The sequence below is a fragment of the Dipodomys spectabilis genome, unplaced genomic scaffold (genome assembly GCF_019054845.1).
Source record: "Dipodomys spectabilis isolate Male_0828 unplaced genomic scaffold, ASM1905484v1 ptg000157l, whole genome shotgun sequence".
Classification (NCBI taxonomy): domain Eukaryota; kingdom Metazoa; phylum Chordata; class Mammalia; order Rodentia; family Heteromyidae; genus Dipodomys; species Dipodomys spectabilis.
The window spans coordinates 20,527,943-20,545,600 of NW_024870834.1; the positions used below are offsets into that span (position 1 = coordinate 20,527,943).

A 17,658-nucleotide genomic window follows, 5' to 3' on the forward strand; every position below is an offset into this window, starting at 1 on the left:
GGGATTCAAAAGACCCATTGGTGAATTGCCTGGCTAAATAAGCAAGCTCTGGGAAAATGAAGCTCAACAAAGGTACTTAGTTTAAAAGAAATACTATCTTAAATTTTTGTTTAAAAACTTTAGAAAAATGTATGTACAACTGATTTTGCTTTTTGCGTGCTTTAAGATCTGTATGAGTGTTTTGTATGTTTGTGAACATGTTTGAGATAAGAATTGTTAGCATGCTGTAACAATGGGGTGAGTTTAAGTGTCAAATTTAAAAGGTTCTGAGTTTGGACATTACCAAAAAATTTTTAAAGAACTTTCACATTATTTTAAAAGGCATTTTAAGGATTCTTTAACTTAAAAATTAGAAAATCTGGTATTTTAAAATCTAATATTTTTAAATGCATAAGGCTGTTAATACTGTAATAAGGTTATCTGGCTTAACAAAAATGCATTGGCTGTTTGGGATTTAGTTCCCTGGATTAAAATTTGGGGATAAATACTAGAAATTTAAGTGTAAAGGTTAGTTTAACACTGTCAAAGATGTTACTTGTTCTGTCTGTCTAAAAGTGTATTTCATTCAAGAACCAAGAGAAAAGAAAGGAAAAAAAAAACTTAGAAGCCAACAGAAGACCTATCTTTAGGGGTGAGGGGTGAGCAGGCAGTTCAGGTGGTCATGCATGGTGGGACAGGCCCTGGGGGGGCGGTTCACAGATGGTGGGACAGGCCCTGGGGAGGGAGGTTCACAGATGGTGAGACAGGCCCTGGGAGGAGTCCACGCATGGTGAAAGAGGGCAAGCTGGCACAAACGCAGTTTATCTAACCCTAAAGAGTCGGATTGGGTGCGTGCCCATTCCATAGGAGGGGCTGAGTGGCCCATCATTGTTCTGTCCCTTTTCCCTGCAGATAGACACTGGAAACATGATGGTTAAAATTAGTGATGTGATGATCTGAGTAGTATTGCTAAAACTGCCCCTTGGATGTGTTAAAATTAAATAGGCCTTAAAAAGAGGGTTAAAAAGCTTATTTGTATAATGTGACTTGCTTTCAATGATGTTCTACAAGTAGGATATATTTTTAAAAGTCATAAAGGTGTTAAGTCTTCGTACAGTGATGGTGATTGTAATTCTTGCATTAAGGAAAAATTGTCATTTGAGTTTAAAAGTTTTAATGTGTATCTGTTTTAAAACAAGCAGCCAAGAGACAATGAGTGATATTTGGCCTCAAGATTTCAAGGGATCTTTTCAAAACACAAATTAAAACTAAAGTATAAAGTATTAAAGGAGATTAAAAAATTAGAAATGGATTTTTGGATATAAAGTTGAAAAGTAAAATTGTTCTTAACATTTGCCTCAAAGTGCACAAAGAAAAAATTAGGATTACCAAAATAATTGCTATTCCAGTTTGCTCTTATAGGTTTTTTAAGTTTTCAGCAAGCCCAGAACAAAGCACAAAGGATTCTTACAAGTTTGTCAGATGTAACTTTGGCTCTTAATAAGTTTCAGGTAAGTGGGCTGGGAAGGTGGCTTAGTGGTAGAGTGCTTGCCTTGCATGCATGAGGCCCTGGGTTCGAGTCCTCAGCACCACATAAGCAAAAAGAAAAAAGCTGGAAGTGGCGCTGTGGCTCAGGTGGTAGAGTGCTAGCCTTGAGCTGAAGAGCTGAGGGACAGCGCCCAGGCCCAGAGTTCAGGCCCCACAACCAGACCAAAAAAAAAAAAAACACAAATAAGTTTCAGGTAAGAGCAAGCTTAAAAGCTACTTCTATGTTGACCACTTTGTTGCTTTTAATTGGAGTAAAGTGGTCTTTTATAAGACTCATTGATCTTCAAACTGGTTCAAAGCCACCCCGGGCAGAAAAAGGTCCCTGTGAAACTGTCACCTCTACTCAGCCAGCAGAGTGCTGAAAGAGCAAGCAGAGTTGCTTTGGGACTCAAAGTGGCAGAGTGCTAGCTGTTAGGTTTTTAAAAAGAGGTAGCGGAGTAAGAACTGCACCATGCACCTGGTATTCAGGTAAGGGGTAGGTTTATTCAGTAGACCTGCTAGGACCAGGCAAGGTTGGCACTCCACGTGGCTGGCAAAAGAAAGAAGAAAGAGAGGAAAGAGAGAGAACAGAGAGCTAGAAAAGAGCAGAGAGCAGAGAGAGCTAGAAAAGAGCAGCGAGAGAGGGGAAGAGAGGAGAGAGAGAGAGCAGAAAAGAACAGAGAAAGAGCTAGAATAGAACAGAAAGAGCAGAGAGCTAGAAACGAACAGAGAGCGCCTGGGCCTGCGCTAGCCCTCATCTAGGGTATGGGCGGGGAAAGGTGTGACCACATCAAATTCAGATGTGACCTCAGGGATGCAGATGTGACCTCTTCCAGGTGTCCCAGTTGCCTAGGTAACACAGGTACTGGGTGGAGACTTTGCTGCAAGGAGGGTGGAGTCTGCTAGCCATCCAGGAGAGGAGGGTGAAGTCTGCTAGCCATCCAGGAGCGGACCTTACACTAGCCTTGAGCTGAGGGACAGCGCTCAGGCCCCAAATTCAAGTCCAGCGACCAGCTAAGGGAAATGCCAATGAGGCATTTATCCCAGTGTAGAGAAGACACTCCTGGGACAAGAGCAGTAGAGGAGATCCAGAGGCAGTAAGCCATTGCTTGGATGGCAGAAATGTCAGATCCTAGAGTCATTTGTGCATGGCCCTTCAAGAATTGGTTAGAGCCAGGAGGTCATGGGAAGATAGTTTATAAGCATGCCTAATGTCCATGACTATCTACCTTGTAAGGGACAGGAACTTGCCATCCTCTGTGATAGTAGTAAAAAAGCTAAAGTTATAAAATATGGGGGATAGTTTAAATCCCAACCTCTATATGTGCCAAAAATTCTAATTGGCAGTAACTTTTGAGCTGACACCAGCTACATGAAATTCATCTGCTCAGGAAAAAAGTTTTTGTAAACCTGAGTGTGTGTTTTCTACTGATATCTGCTTGAAGGTCTACATAGGTAACTTAGGCATTGTTAGGATCATTAGAGATCACATTCCTAAGCCATCCAGAAAGATGTTTTTGCAAACCAGAGTGCTAAACAAGCTACACTGCTGTAGCTAGAGAAAAGGTTTGTGCATTTGTCAAAAGTTAAAATATTGTTCTTAATGACATTCAACCCTGGTAACCTCTCTTTGTAAATTAGGCTAGGGTTATAGGTTCCTGGCTAGGTAGGATCAACACCCCTGATCCCGCTTGAAGAATTTTCAGAAGATGAATCATCGCCCATCTTCCCCTTTTAAGAACAAGGACCAGAGTCAATTAAAAAAAAAAAAAAAGGCAAAATAGACAGAAGGAAAAGGCATGGAAAATATTAGTACAGGCCTGAGCCCTCTATATCTGCCTGAAAAATCCTAGCCTTATTAAAAGAACTATCTAGTTTAAAAAGTTGTCATCTTGGTAAATTGTCCTGGGCTATTGTTTAAATAGTCTTAAAAACTAGTGGGGTCACAGCCTGCCAAGCCTATGTATTACTTGTATCCTTAACCAGTCTGTGTAGGAATTTGCAGCCCAGCATGAGGTGTGACAGTCGCTTGGAGCCACTGAGAGACCCTGCTGCTGCTGCTGCTGCTGCTGCTGCACACCCTAAAGGGTAAAGCTCAATGACAGCCCAACAGTCACCTGGAGGAAATCTACATCATCACCAAGACCACCTTCACCATGGTAAAAGTAGACTGAACTCCTGCCTGATTCCATCACCTGAGACTGCTTCCCTGTTGAAAGCTGCTAAAATTAAGATCTTGTGGGACATTCTTTTGGTGATATCCAGAAACCCTCTCTGCTCCCACAGTAGGTATTGGGGGCAAGGATATCACTGGCCTGCCTTAGGCACTTCAGGGTCACAGCCTAGTTTGGCTCTGGTATGGTATGGTAATAATCTGCTTCCTCCCCGGTGAGGGTTAAAGATAAAGAAGAGATTTTTTTTTTTAATTAATGGAGGTGGTAAATGAGACCCAGCCCTACTCTTAGCCTTAAAGTCTAGCAAGCTTATGCATCCGTGGTGCCTTAAGGCTGTTCTGAGATAACTTGGTTCCACAAGACAAAGGGAAATTGAGCAGTTTTGAACTCTAGCCACAAAGAAGCTCAAGGAATTGTAAAGAAGAGGGTAGTAAAGAAAGCCTTGGGAAAGGAATTGGGGGAAAAAATTGGTATCCTCTGAATAAAAAAGGATTTAAAAAGGATTGTCTTAAAATGTTTGTAAAGGAGACAAACCTCAGAAAGTTTAAGTATGTAGCAAATGGTATGAGTGTTAGGTTTTTAAAAAGAGGTAACCGAGTAAGAACAGCACCAGCACGCACGTGGTATTCAGGTAAGGGGTAGGTTTATTCAGTAGACCTGCTGGGACCAGGCAAGGTTGGCACTCCACGTGGCTAGGAAAGAGAGAGGAAAGAGCTAGAGCAGAGAGAGAGCAGAGAGAGCTAGAAAAGAAGAGCAAGAGCAAGAGAGCTAGAAGAGCAAGAGCTAGAAACGAACAGAGAGAAAAAGCAAGAAAGCTAGAAGAGCAAGAGCAAGAGAGCGTCTGGGCCTGGGCTAGGCCTTATGTAGGGTATGGGCGGAGAAAGGTGTGGCCACATCAAATTCAGATGTGACCTCAGCGGATGCAGATGTGACCTCTTCCAGGTGTCCCAGTTGCCTAGGTAACGCAGGTACTGGGTGGAGACTTTGCTGCGAGGAGGGTGGAGTCTGCTAGCCATCCAGGAGCGGACCTTACATTGAGTATGTCTTTTTTTTTGGGGGGGGGGGGGTCCAGTCGTGGGGCCTGAACTCTGGGCCTGGGTGCTGTCCCTCGGCTCTTCAGCTCAAGGCTAGCACTCTACCACTTGAGCCACACGGCCACTTCTGTTTTTTTCAGCCACTTCTGTTTTTTTTTCTTTTTGCTTATGTGGTGCTGAGGAATCGAATCCAGGGCCTCGAGCATACAAGGCAAGCACTCTACCACTGAGCCACCTTCCCAGCCCGGTATGAGTATGTCTTAACATTGGAGTTTACGAGTACAGCTGATATAAAATTAAGTTAGTTGTGATATACAGAGTCAGGCCTGGTGGAAAAATGTAAGGGCCTTTGGTACTGTTAATTTTGTTACTCACAATTGGACCTTGTATACTCAACAGACTGGTGTCCTTTGTAAAAGAAAAAGATCAGCGCAGCCCATCTATTAGTTCTGAGATCCCAATACCAAACTGTAAATATAAAAGATTGTGCTAACAAGGGGACCATGATTGGCCCCTGAGGCTTTAGAAGAGGAGGGAATGAGAAACTTAAGCAACTCCATTTCACTTAAGACTCCCATCTCAGTCCTGCAACTTAACCCTTGACCCACTTCAGCCCCAATGCCTGGAATTACAATAGCTGAAATTCCAGAACAGCCCCTCCTAGGGTCTGGTGACCATTATCTAAAGCAGACACCCTGCAGTTTAGCACCTGTCCTCTTGAGACTCCCCTGTGGTGCAAGCCAACCAGTTTAAAGTACATCAGCCCCCTTGATCTAACCCACAACTTGTTTCTGGTCCTTTCCTGCTTTGTAGTGCGCCAATCATACTATAGAGTTGTTTTATGATTTTCCCGCGGTTTGTAGTCATTTGTTACAAGAAGTTATGATGTATGCAAAGCCCCTGCCTTCCCTAAAAAATGTATAAAAAGTGCTGTAACCCTGGGCTCGGGGCCTCTCAGCATCATGGGCTGCTGCATTGTACACAGCGGGGGCTGGGGGCGGGGGAGACCAAGCTCGAGCTTGCAATAAAGACTCCTTTGCTTTTACATTGGTGATGGTCTCTGGTGGTCTTTTGGGTAAGGATTTCCAAATTCGGCTTTACACTAGAACCCTGACTAGGCTATAAGCATGTATGTGTATACGTGCCTGTAGTGGGGCTTGAACTCAGGGCTTCGGCACTGTCCCTGAACTTTTTTGCTTAGAGCTAGTGCTTTACCACTTGAGTCACATCTAGCTTTTTGCTAGTTAATTGACGAGGTAAGAGTCTTATGGTCTTTGCTACCCAGGCTGGCTTTAAACACTTTCCTCAGATCTTGGCTTTCTGAGCAGCTAAGATTACGGACTGAACAACTGATGCCTAACTTGCTATGAACTTTTTTTTGTTGTTGTTGGTCATGAAGCTAGAACTCTGGGCCTGGGCGCTGTCCCTCAGCGCTTCAGCTCAAAATGAGCACTCTACCATTGGAGTCACAGCGCCAGGTTTTCTGGTGGTTAATTGGAGATAAGAGTCTCAAAACCTGAGCTGGCCTTGAACCGTGATCCTCAGATCTCAGCCTTCTGAGTAGCTAGGGTTATAGGCATGGGCCACCAGCACCTAGCTGAACTTCTTTAAGACTGGGATTCCTCACTGAGAAAATGAAGTTTTCACCAGGTACGAACATTTTTGCTCATACCTTGAGCAAAAAAGCTCAGGGACATGCCTAAACCCTGAGTTGAAGCCCCAGGAATGGTACCAATAAAATAAAAAGGTCTTTAGCTTCAGAGAACAGTGAGACTCTTATCTCCAATTAACCACTCAAAACCAGAAGTTAAACTGCGGCTCAAAGTGGTAAAGTGCTAACCTTGAGCAAAAGAGCTCAGGGACAGCACCCAGACACTGAGTTCAAGCCCCACAATTGATCAAGAAAAACAAAACAAAACCATAAGAGTCTATATGTATAAACAGGAACTTAAATATTTTATTTGCTAGAAAAATCCTTTTTCATCCAAGGAAAAGATAATAAAGAACTACAAAAAAATTTCTTTTGAATTCTTCCTTATTTTTATATCTAATGATCAGTTTGCAGTAAGATGTTACTTCTATAGTAATAGAAAAAAACTCAAATCTGATATTATGACATTTTTGATCTTACAGTTGTCACACAGTATTCATAAGGGATTATTCAGACCCCTTGGATATTAAAATCTGTAGAGGTTCAATGACACTTAATTTCCATATAACTTCCTGTATCCTTTAAAATCACCTCTGCATTATTTAGAATATCTAGAACAGTGTAATTACTGTACAACTAGTTGTTATATTGTATTATTTAGGAAATGGTGATATCAAATGAGTCTGCATAAGGTTAGTACAGATGCTGTATTTTTTGTTTGCGTGCTGATAGTGGGACTTGAACTCTGGCCTCCTACTCTTGCTTGTCTTTTTTTGCTCAAAGTTAGTACTCTTACAGCTCATAGAGTGATTAGCTTCAAACTTCAGTTCTCACATGTCAGTCTCCTAAGTAGCTAGGAGTATAGGCCTAAGCCACCAGTGCCTGGCCAGTATAAAATATACATATGTATATATATATATACATATATATACATATATATACCCATATATATGTATATATAAAGTTTAATCTGCAGTTACTTGGATCTGCAATATAGAACTGACAGACATAAATGTATTGTGTATACTTCTCTTACAATAATAAGAAAAGCACAGTAACTAGTCATAAGGCATTCAGTAAATAATCATTGCACTTTAATTCTAAAGCTGGCCCTCCTAATCCGTGTTACTCACGTTGCTTTTCAGAGCTAAACCCTTGCCAGTTTCATGTTGTGCCACAGTAAGGGGCAGACTTTACCCACCTCTTAAGTTTTCTACAGAATCCCCCAGCTCCCAAACTGAGAAAGTCTGAAGTTTATGTTAAAAACTTTTGGGAAGCCAGGTGCCAGTAACTCACACCTATAATTCTAGCTATTCAGGAGGCTGAGATCTGAGGATCATGGTTCAAAGCCAGCCCAAGCAGTCCAGTCAGGAAAGTCCGTGAGACAGACTCTCATCTCCAATTGACCACCAGAAAAACGGAAATGGCACTGTGGCTCAAATGGTAGAGCACTCACCTTGAGCTGAAGAGCTGCCAGACAGCGCCCAGGCCCAGAGTTCAAGCCCACCACTGACAAAAAACAAAAAACCTTTTGGGAAAGAAACTAAGCATTTATTACAAAGAAAAGTATGTTAAAAGTGGTGGTGATTCCTAGGGCAGACCAGCATCAGATGTTACTCAAATAGAAATTACAGTTTTGCTGGGATTGTGCCCTCTGTGCCACCCAAGTGTTTGTGGAAGAAAGTCTGGAGTTGCTTCCACGCATCCAGCTGGGCCATGGCATGAGGCCGGGGTTCTCCTCCAAACAAGATATTAGCCCTAACCAAGAAGTGCATGCCAGCCCTGCACAAGGGGAAGTAAGGGGGCTCAATATAGTGCCCTGCCTCGGGGTAAAGAATGATCTGAGGCTTTTTTTTCCCATGGGCCTCTAGGCGCTGAGAGGTCATATTAGCATAAAACTCGCTCTTCCAGTTGTGGTCATCCTGACCTACAAGGAACAGGAAGGCAGTGTCAGACCTTTCCACAGGAAAGATGCTCTTCTGATCAGGTCCTTCCAAAGGGTTGTTTATGCCATCCACAATATCCATGATGCCATCTTTGGTTGTTGTGACTCGACTGTGGTCCATGCCCACTGGGGGCACAGTCTCATCCTTGTAGCATATGGTTCCCCCAACACTGGATAGAGAGCCATTGATTATAACAGCAGCGGTGATGCCTTTCAGGAAAGAGGCCATGGCAATACCAAGTTCTCCCCCTTTGGAAATTCCAAGCACTCCAACTCCTGAGCCCTTTACCTGAGAGAAAAGAAGGGAAATGAGTTCACATGGAAGGGACCTCACGTAGATCTGAGCCTGAATCTGACTCTATGATTATCTCTGCTTTAGAAATCTTGTTAAGCCCATCTAAAGCTCACTGTCCCCAGTTATAAGCTAAGGCTAACCTCTGGGCTACAGAGACCCTGTGAAGCACAGTGAGGAGCCCCAGGGAAGGCGCTGCACATGGAGATGTCAAAAAGGTACACTCAGACAAGTCAAAAGTATTTTGCTCTTTAATCTCTGGTACCTGCTCCCTCAGGAACCCAGCACTCACAAAAGGTCATAATTATCTGTGAAAAGGAAGGTGAATCTGAGAAACTTCCCATCTGTGTGCAAAACCCCAGGATCTAAAGCAAGTTTAGAACCGTGCTTTCTAATCCAAAGACTAAAAGAGCAGCTACCTGAGGGTGCCTGAGCAGGTAGCTCACAGCTTCTTCAAAGTACTCCAGGTGGAGAATCGTCATGTCCTTGGGGAGGTCGTCATAGTTGTAATAAGCCAGCGCCATCACAGCAAAACCCTTCCCAGCCAGCAGACTTGCTCGATACTCCAGAAGGCCTCCTCCAACTCCAAACAGGTCTATGATCCCAGGGAAGGGTCCAGGACCTTACGAGAACAACCCCCCCACCACCACCCAAACACACAAATTTAGTCCACAAATGGATTTTGGAATCTGACTCATTCACTTGTGGGGCAGTTTTGCGAGTGTTGAGCATCTAAACCTCCTTTCCTATTTTAAAGAACACCTTTTTGGGGTGTTATATTAGTGGGTCTTTCCTGTCATTTAAAAACTGAAGTAGAGCCAGGCACCAGTGACTTACGTCTGTAATCCTAACTACTCAGGAGGCTGAGATCTGAGGATCACATGAAAACCAGCTTGGGCAGAAGTCTGTTGAAACTCTTATCTCCAATAAACTCAGAAAAAGCCAGAAGTGGCGCTGTGGATCAAGAGGTTGAACGCAAGCTTTGAGCACTGAGAGGCTCAGGGACAGAGTCCAGGCCCTGATTTCAAGTCCCAGAACTAGAAAAAAAAATTCCATTCTCCACTAATGACCTAGACTCACTCCCATGAGTGATATACATAAAGACTGTTAAGAATCCTCCCAGGTCAACATTGTTGGCACTAAATAGACAGCAATTCTGAATTGGCAGCATTCTTGATGGGAGGGGGAGGGGTGCGACCATGGGTACTGGTTGTGTCTAAGCCAATGCCCTTGCAATATGATTTCCTATTTCAGTATTCCAGAGTCCATTCCTGCTTACAACTCAAAACATGGATCGAGTTTCCAAGTACCATGATGTCAAAAAAACATCTGGCAAAGATATATTTTTTTTCAAACTTGTGATTCTGGCTTTTTAAATTTTGTATAATAGTATTGTTTGAGAAACACAGTTCTTTGAAAAACTTGTTTTCAATATATGTTGATACTAAAATCTGAGTGTCATTAATGAGAACAAAATACATGCTTTTAGTTATTTTGATACCCTGATCTTGCTTATAAAACAGTTGTCAAGAAATTACAAGTAGGGCAAGAAGTCCTTTAAGAATGAAAAGAAAGGGGCTGGGAGAAGAAACGATTTCTCCTTTCTTAAAGGTTTATAGGTTGAAATTGTAAAGGTTCTGTCTCACCTCTACAGTATCAAATGATCAACCAACTAGAAATAATCATAACTTTTATCTTTGATGACTAGTTAAATATTTCAATCACCTACACATTTAGTAATTAGTTTTACATGCCACTTTATTACTCACAAATTATTACTTGTATAAGCTTACTTGTTCCTCAAAATAGTTTAATGAAGGATCCATTCACCAATTAGCATATTTCAGATATTGTGTTAAAATTTCCACAGGTTGTAAATTGTATTCTCTTTCTCAAGTTGACAAACTAAAATCTTTTTTTTTGGTCGTGGGGCCTGAACTCTGGGCCTGGGCGCTGTCCCTCAGCTCTTCAGCTCAAGGCTAGCGCTCTACCACCTGAGCCACAGCGCCACTTCCAGCTTTTTTCTGCTGATGTGGTGCTGAGGAATCGAACCCAGGGCCCCTTGCATGCAAGGTAAGCACTCTACCACTGAGCCCGACAAACTAAAATTTTAAAGCAGGTAACACACTAGAGGATAACAGAGCCACAGGAATCAATCAACGGTAATTGCACTTTGAGTGTGTCCCGGTTGAGAACAATGCCACTCCCAAGGCAATATAAACACAGGTGTGTGATTCTGTGATGAGAAACAGCCTATGCTAGGACCTTGGGACAAACCAAACAGATGCCACCACTTTAGCAAAGGGAATTAACGTAGAGCAACCTCGGCGAAAAATGTGAACAGATGAAATACTTGTTTCTAATTTACTTTATTGTTGTTTTATGGACAATGGGTTACCTTTACATACAGCAGGGAAGAAGCACATTTCCTTTTGCATAAGATCACTTGTTCCCTCATTCTTTCCCACCCCCTCCCTCCCATCTCCAACCCGAATTGCATAGTTCACTTTCATCAATGTCCAGCGCGCTCCACTGCTGCACTTTTTCATCCTTTTTCCTGGTTTTGTGCCTCCCCCCCCCAACCTTCCCACAGATGTGCGCATGAACACACCATATATAAGGCAAAGAATACAGTCGTAAGAAAAAAAAAACAATTTAAGAAATATAACTCCAGCTGGCAGCAGTGGCTCACGCCTATAACCCTAGCTACTCAGGAGGCTGAGATTTGAGGATAGCGGTTCAAAGCCAGCCCTGGTAGGAATTCTGTGAGACTCTTTAACTAACCACAAGAAAACCAGAAGGGCGCTGTGGCTCAAGTGGTAGAGTGCTTGCCTTCAGCTGAAGAGCTCAGGGACAGTGCCCAAGCCCAGAGTTCAAGCCTCACGATCTACCAAAAAAAACAAAATCTCCGTATTTTTGGAGTTCACTTCAGTATGTATTATTATTATTTTTTTGGTTGGTCATGGGGCTTGAACTCTGGGCCTGGGTGCTGTCCCTAAACTCTTCAGCTCAAAGCAATTGCTCTACCACTTGAGCCACTGCAACACTTCCAGTTTTCTGGTGGTTTACTGGAGATAAGTGTCTCGCAGACTTTCCTGCCCAGGCTGGCTTTGAACCTCAATCCTCAGATCTCAGCCTCCTGAGGAGCTAGGATTTACAGGCATGAGCCACTGGCGCCCAGCCAGTATGTATTATTTTATATACGTGTTAAGAGCCACTTGGGTATTACACCTTTGTGATTTTCTCCTAAGACTAACCTCTTTTGATCTCACTGTTATCTAGATTTTTGTGTAATTTGTCATATCCCATTGCATTTTAGATCTAACTTCTGCATATCAGGGAGAACATGCACCATTTCTCTCTCTGATCTTGGCTTACCTCACTTAACATAATTTGTACTAGTTCCATCCATTTCCCTGCAAATGACATTATTCTTTCTAATGGCTGTGTAAAATTCTATTGTACACAGGTACATTTTTTGGATCCACTAATCTAATGTGGGGCATTTGGGCTGTTCCTATATCTTGGCTATTGTGAATAGTGCAGCAATGGACATGGATGTACAGATGTACTTATCATATCCTGGTTCATGATGCTCAGGGTAGATGCCCAGGAGTGGTATAGCTGGCATGAGCCACCGGCACCCAGCCTTATGCTTAGTTTTTTGAGGAACTTCCAGATTGTTTCCAAGAGTGGTTATAGTAGTTTACATTCCCACCAGCAGTGCAGTAGAGTTCCTTTTCCCCACATCCCCACCAGCATTTGTTGTCAGAATTCAAAATGTTGGCCAATCTAAGTAGCAGAAGATGGTATCTCATGTTTGTTTTAATTTGCATTTCCTTTATGGCCAGGGATGATGAGCATTTCCTCACATGTTTCTTTGCCATTCTTACCTCTTCTTCTGAGAAGTCTCTTCTTAGCTCCCTTGCCCATTTAGTAACTGGTATATTAAGTTTGGGAGGGGGTTAGTTTCCTGAGCTCCTTGTATATATTGGATATTAGGTCTTTGTCTGATGTATTACTGGAAAAGATTTTTTCCCAATTGGCTGGCTGTCTTTCTAGTTTAGTAACTATGTTCTTAGCTGTGCAGAAACTGTAACATAGTCCCACTTGTCAGATGGTATCCTTTCTAGTTGTGCTCCTGGGGCTCTATTCAGGAAGTTTCTACCTGTATCTATAAGTTCTGCCTCTACTATTCTCTCTTGCAGTAGTTTCAGAGTTTTGGGTCTGACATTGAGGTCTTGGATCCACTTTGAATTGATGTTGGTGCATGATGACAAGCAGGGATCCACTTTTAGCTTTCTACATGCGACTAGCAAAGCATTCTTAATTCTCAGCAATGTGTGAGTGCATACCCTATAATCTCCAAGAGAGCCATCCAAATAGTCAAGCAGAGCCCACATTTGATGTGCACCTGTCACAAATTCCCACATCTTGATCACTGGAGTGAAACTTCAACTAGAACTCGAGTTGTCATTGTTTCTTTCCAAAATTGGGGGGTGGGGAGGGTTAATCTGCTCTTACCAATGGTATCATATTGAAAAATACAGGACAATTTAAGTTTGGATTTTTTTTGGGGGGGGTCTGGTTGTGGGGTCTGAACTCACTCTGGGCGCTGTCCCTCAGAGGCTCTTCAGCTCAAGGCTAGCACTCTAACAGTTGAGCCACAGCACCACTTCCAGCTTTTTTCTTTTTGCTTATGTGGTGCTGAGGAATCGAACCCAGGGCCTCAGGCATGCAAGGCAAGCACTCTACCACTGAGCCACCTTCCCACAGCCCCAATGTTTGGATTATTTTATGATCATTAAATGTTATGGATTTTTTTTTTTTTTTTTTTTGCCAGTCATGGGGCCTGAACTCTGGGCCTGGGCACTGACCCTCAGCTCTTCAGCTCAAGGCTAGCGCTCTACCACTGGAGCCACAGCACCACTTCCAGCTTTTTCTGCTTATGAGGTGCTGAGGAATCGAACCCAGGGCCTCATGCATGCAAGACAAGCACTCTACCACTGAGCCACCTTCCCAGCCCCTCTTACAATGCTTCTATAAGCATCCTTTAAGTTCTAGGTAATTTTATCTAGCAGTACATCCCTAAGTTACTGATATTACATGTAGACATAAATTTACACTACTACTCATATATCATACTTACACTTTGATATGTCTATTTCAGTTTATGAATGTCTACTTTTATCTACTGACCTACGTCCATTCATAAATCAACACATTTAGTCACTGAAGCTTAATATCATCACAATTCTTTATGAAGCAAATATTTGTCCCTTGGACTTTGATTTTGTTTTTAGAAGTGTCTTAAACAGTATACCAAAGGTATACTTCTTTTTTGTTGTTGTTTAGAAAAGATCATAGTAAGCCAGGTTGTTCACTCCTATAATCCTAGCCACTCAGGAGGTTGAGATCTGAAGATTATGGTTCAAAGCCAGCAGGGGCAGGGAAGTCCATGGAACTCTTTATCTCTAACCACCAGAAAACAAGAAGTGGCACTGTGGCTCAAAGTGGTAAAGTGTTAGCCTTAAGCAAAATATTGCCCTGGCTCTGAGTTCAAGCCTCACAACCACAAAAGAAAGAAAGAAAGAAAGAAAGAAAGAAAGAAAGAAAGAAAGAAAGAAAGAAAGAAAGAAAGAAAGAAAGAAAGAAAGAAAGAAAGAAAGAAAGAAAGAACGGAAGAAAGGAAGGAAGGAAGGAAGTTAGTTCAATTGCTGACCCATACATGTAGATCTATTTTGCACTGGTTAGTTTGAGATTAAGGTCTCACTTCCTGCCCAGGTATTTGCCTGGGACATTTTTTTCCCCATTCCCCAGCTTAATACTGGGATGACAGATGCATAGCACTTGCTTAACTATTGAGGATGGGGTAGGGTCTGTCATGAATTTTTCTGCCTTCACTGACCTTGAGCTGCAATAGTCCCAATTTTCAACTTCTCAAGTAGCTAGGAATACAGGTGAGAACTCTTTAGTGTCAGCCTTCATTCTGGCAGTTTTCAAAAACAAAACTCAAGTCAATGACTTGTAGGAGCTCTGTATGCAATAAGGACAGATGACAATATAAAATGATCTCCAGACAGAGAAGAGGAATCTCCAGTAATGAGAGTAATGAGGATTGCAAGTTGCCATTTGGGAATGGGTAGAAAAGAATTATTAAAATGAGACAATGGTGATAAACCCAGAAATGAACAGTAGTTTCAGAGTGCCCAGGAGTCCTCAAGTTTCAAATGGGATATTGGATCATGTCCCAGTAAAACATAGAAGGAAATAGCTGCCCTTTCATATGGAACAGAGTCCTTTACTTTGAACTGTGTAGTTTTTGTTTGTTACTACTTAAATATGTAGCGATCATATTTTATGGCTTACCAAAGAAACACATTCTCAATTTCACATTTCTTTGATATCCTAGGGCAGCAGTAGGACCACTGAAAGTGACAATGGGAAGTTTTATTATTATTATTATTATTATCTGCTGGTACTGGGGCTTGATCTCAGGGCCTAGGCACTGTCCTTAGCTCTTCTGCTCAAGGCTAGCTAGCACTCTACCACTTGAACTACAGCTCGCTTTCCAACTTTTTGGTGGTTTATTAGAGATAAGAATCTCCTCAGATCTCAGCCTTCTGAATAGCTAGGAACACAGGTATGAGCCACTGGTGCAGGGCCAGTGTTTATTACTGTATAAGAAATAAATATCCAGGGCTGGGAAGGTGGCTCAGTGGTAGAGCGCTTGCCTTGCATGCCTGAGGCCCTGGGTTCGATTCCTCAGCACCACATAAGCAGAAGAAGCCGGAAGTGGTGCTGTGGCTCAAGTGGTAGAGCTCTAGCCTTGAGCTGAAGAGCTGAGGGACAGCGCCCAGGCCCAGAGTTCAGGCCCCACGACCGGACCCAAAATAAATAAATAAATAAATATCCAGTCTGGGCCAGTGGCTCTCTCCTGTAGTCCTAGCTAGTTAGGAGGCTGAGATCGAAGACTGCAGTTTGAAACCAGCCTGGACAGACAAACCTGAGAGACATCTCCAATTAAACACACACACACACACACACACACACACACACACACACACACACACACACACACACACACACACACACACACACACACACACACACACACACACACACACACACAAAAGTATGGCTCAAGTGGTACAGCAACAGCCTTGAGTAAAAAAGCTAACAGTGCCCAAGCCCTGAGGTCAAACTCTAGTACCCACACAATAAATGAAGAATGAATGAACATCCTTTTCCTTAACTAAACTTCTCCTTTCTGTCAGTGCCTCAACAATTCAAAGGAACAGGAACCATGGCCCACAACCTGAGACCTTTGGGCAACTGTACTACCCAAGCCTCAAGTTCAGCTTGTCTCAGATGGTCCTTGCGAACTGGTTAAATCTGATTTCGCCTCCACTCCCATCCTTTGGGATTCCTTCACTCTGGGTGGGTCTGAATGCAACATTCTCACAAATTCCTCGCAGACACTGTCACACTTTGCAGGACCCATAAGAGAAACTGGGCTAAACCTGCATGTACACACAAATGACCTGCAAGTCCCTTCACATTTTAGGTTGTATTTCAGCTGGGTTTGGGGAAGATCCAATGATCTCCTTCCCTAGGCAACTCCCAGTTTTGTTCCTACAGTGTGACTCTAGGATGACCACCGAACCAAGCAAAGACTCAAAGTCGGCCATGCTTTTCCAGTCACCACTGAGAGTCTGGGAGTGGGGAACGTGAGGCTGGTGGGATGCACTGCACCTGCGACCCATCGCCTCCCCCCCCTCCCATCCCAGACAGAGCAGCGAGGCCAGCAGGCACTCACCTGGCGGCAGGAAGAGGGTGGCCCGCACCCGGCCCTCGCGCACCGGCACCCGCCGCACCCCGGCCGCCATGAAGTGCCGCTCGTGCACCGCCCGCGCCAGCACGCGCCCGCCCTCGGGCTCGCCGGGCCCGGCGGGCTCGCGGCCGTCCAGCACCTCCAGCTCCAGCAGCAAGGGCGTCTGCACGTCCCGCTTGAGCAAGCGCCAGAAGGGCCTGTCGGGCTGCAGGGCCCAGACGAGCCCCATGGGCTCGAGCCCCGCGAAGCTGCCGCCCAGCGCGGGCGCGCGCTGCAGGTCCAGCTGGCCGCGGGCGTCGGCGCGGTAGCGCGCGTGGGCCCGGAAGAGCGCGCCCTTCTCGTCGCGCAGGGACGCGCGCAGCGCCACGGGCTGCTCGGGGGCCAGGCCGTGCACGGCGATGCGCACCGGCTCGTCCCAGCACACGCGGCCCGCGGGCTCCACCACCACCCTCACCGCCATCTCGTCCTGGGAGGTGCGTTGAGGGATTGACGCGGAAAAATCCGGGTTTGAGAGAGTCAAGTAGGCGCCTCCAGGCCGGAAGGCGGGACCGGAACCGTCGCACTCTTCCCATTGGCTGGGAGCCGCTCCGTGCTGCCACCTAGCGTTTGTGGGATGCAGCAGCGCCTTGCGTGCAGGAAAAATCTTCCAAGAACACCAATCCTGCCTTACAGTGTAGGAATAGAGACATAAAGACCCCGGAGGTCAGCATGGGATGTAGATCAGTGCCAGAGCGTTTTCCGGGCATTTACCAAGCGCGAGAAACCTCTGTAGGTCACCAGCGCCGCAAAAACACTAACATTGAAAGATTGGAAAGGATTCCCCAAAAATGATGATTTTGCTTACCTTAGGCCTCGCAGCCGACTGTAATTCTGGTGATCCCCAAGATACATGGCCTAGATCCCCTCATCTTTCAGCCTTTCCCTGTCGTCTTATCTCAGACCTCAAGGGATCTGGAGTTCCTTTCAGAGCAGTTTTGTTTTGTTTTTTAAAGAATCAGACCATTGGGATTGTGGTCTTGATTCTGCTCCTTGCTAAATTCATTGTTTAACCAGCTATGTGTTCTCTGAATCTAATTTCCATTTCTCAAAAGGTTTGCACGGAACTAATACCTAAAAACACTTCGCTAACACTCCTGTGGCATTAGTACGCTGGGAAAGGGGATTGTTTTCCAGCCGGCAGATCTGGTCACTGAGTGCATTTTGGGGTTGGATCAGTCACAGG

At 44.2% G+C, this 17,658-nt stretch overlaps 1 protein-coding gene across 1 annotated transcript; it reads right to left on the reverse strand.

Moving 5' to 3' along the window:
• Window positions 1-6,649: 6,649 nt before the first annotated feature.
• On the reverse strand, window positions 6,650-16,913 carry LOC122118703 (acyl-coenzyme A thioesterase 1-like). The gene is made up of 4 exons (XM_042692607.1): window positions 16,422-16,913; window positions 9,022-9,224; window positions 7,894-8,599; window positions 6,650-7,631 (listed from the first exon to the last, which is right to left on the reverse strand). Exons 1-3 carry the CDS (start codon window positions 16,894-16,896, stop codon window positions 7,994-7,996), a joined length of 1,284 nt encoding a protein of 427 aa, XP_042548541.1. The 5' UTR covers window positions 16,897-16,913; the 3' UTR covers window positions 6,650-7,631; window positions 7,894-7,993.
• Between the last annotated feature and the right edge of the window lie 745 nt (window positions 16,914-17,658).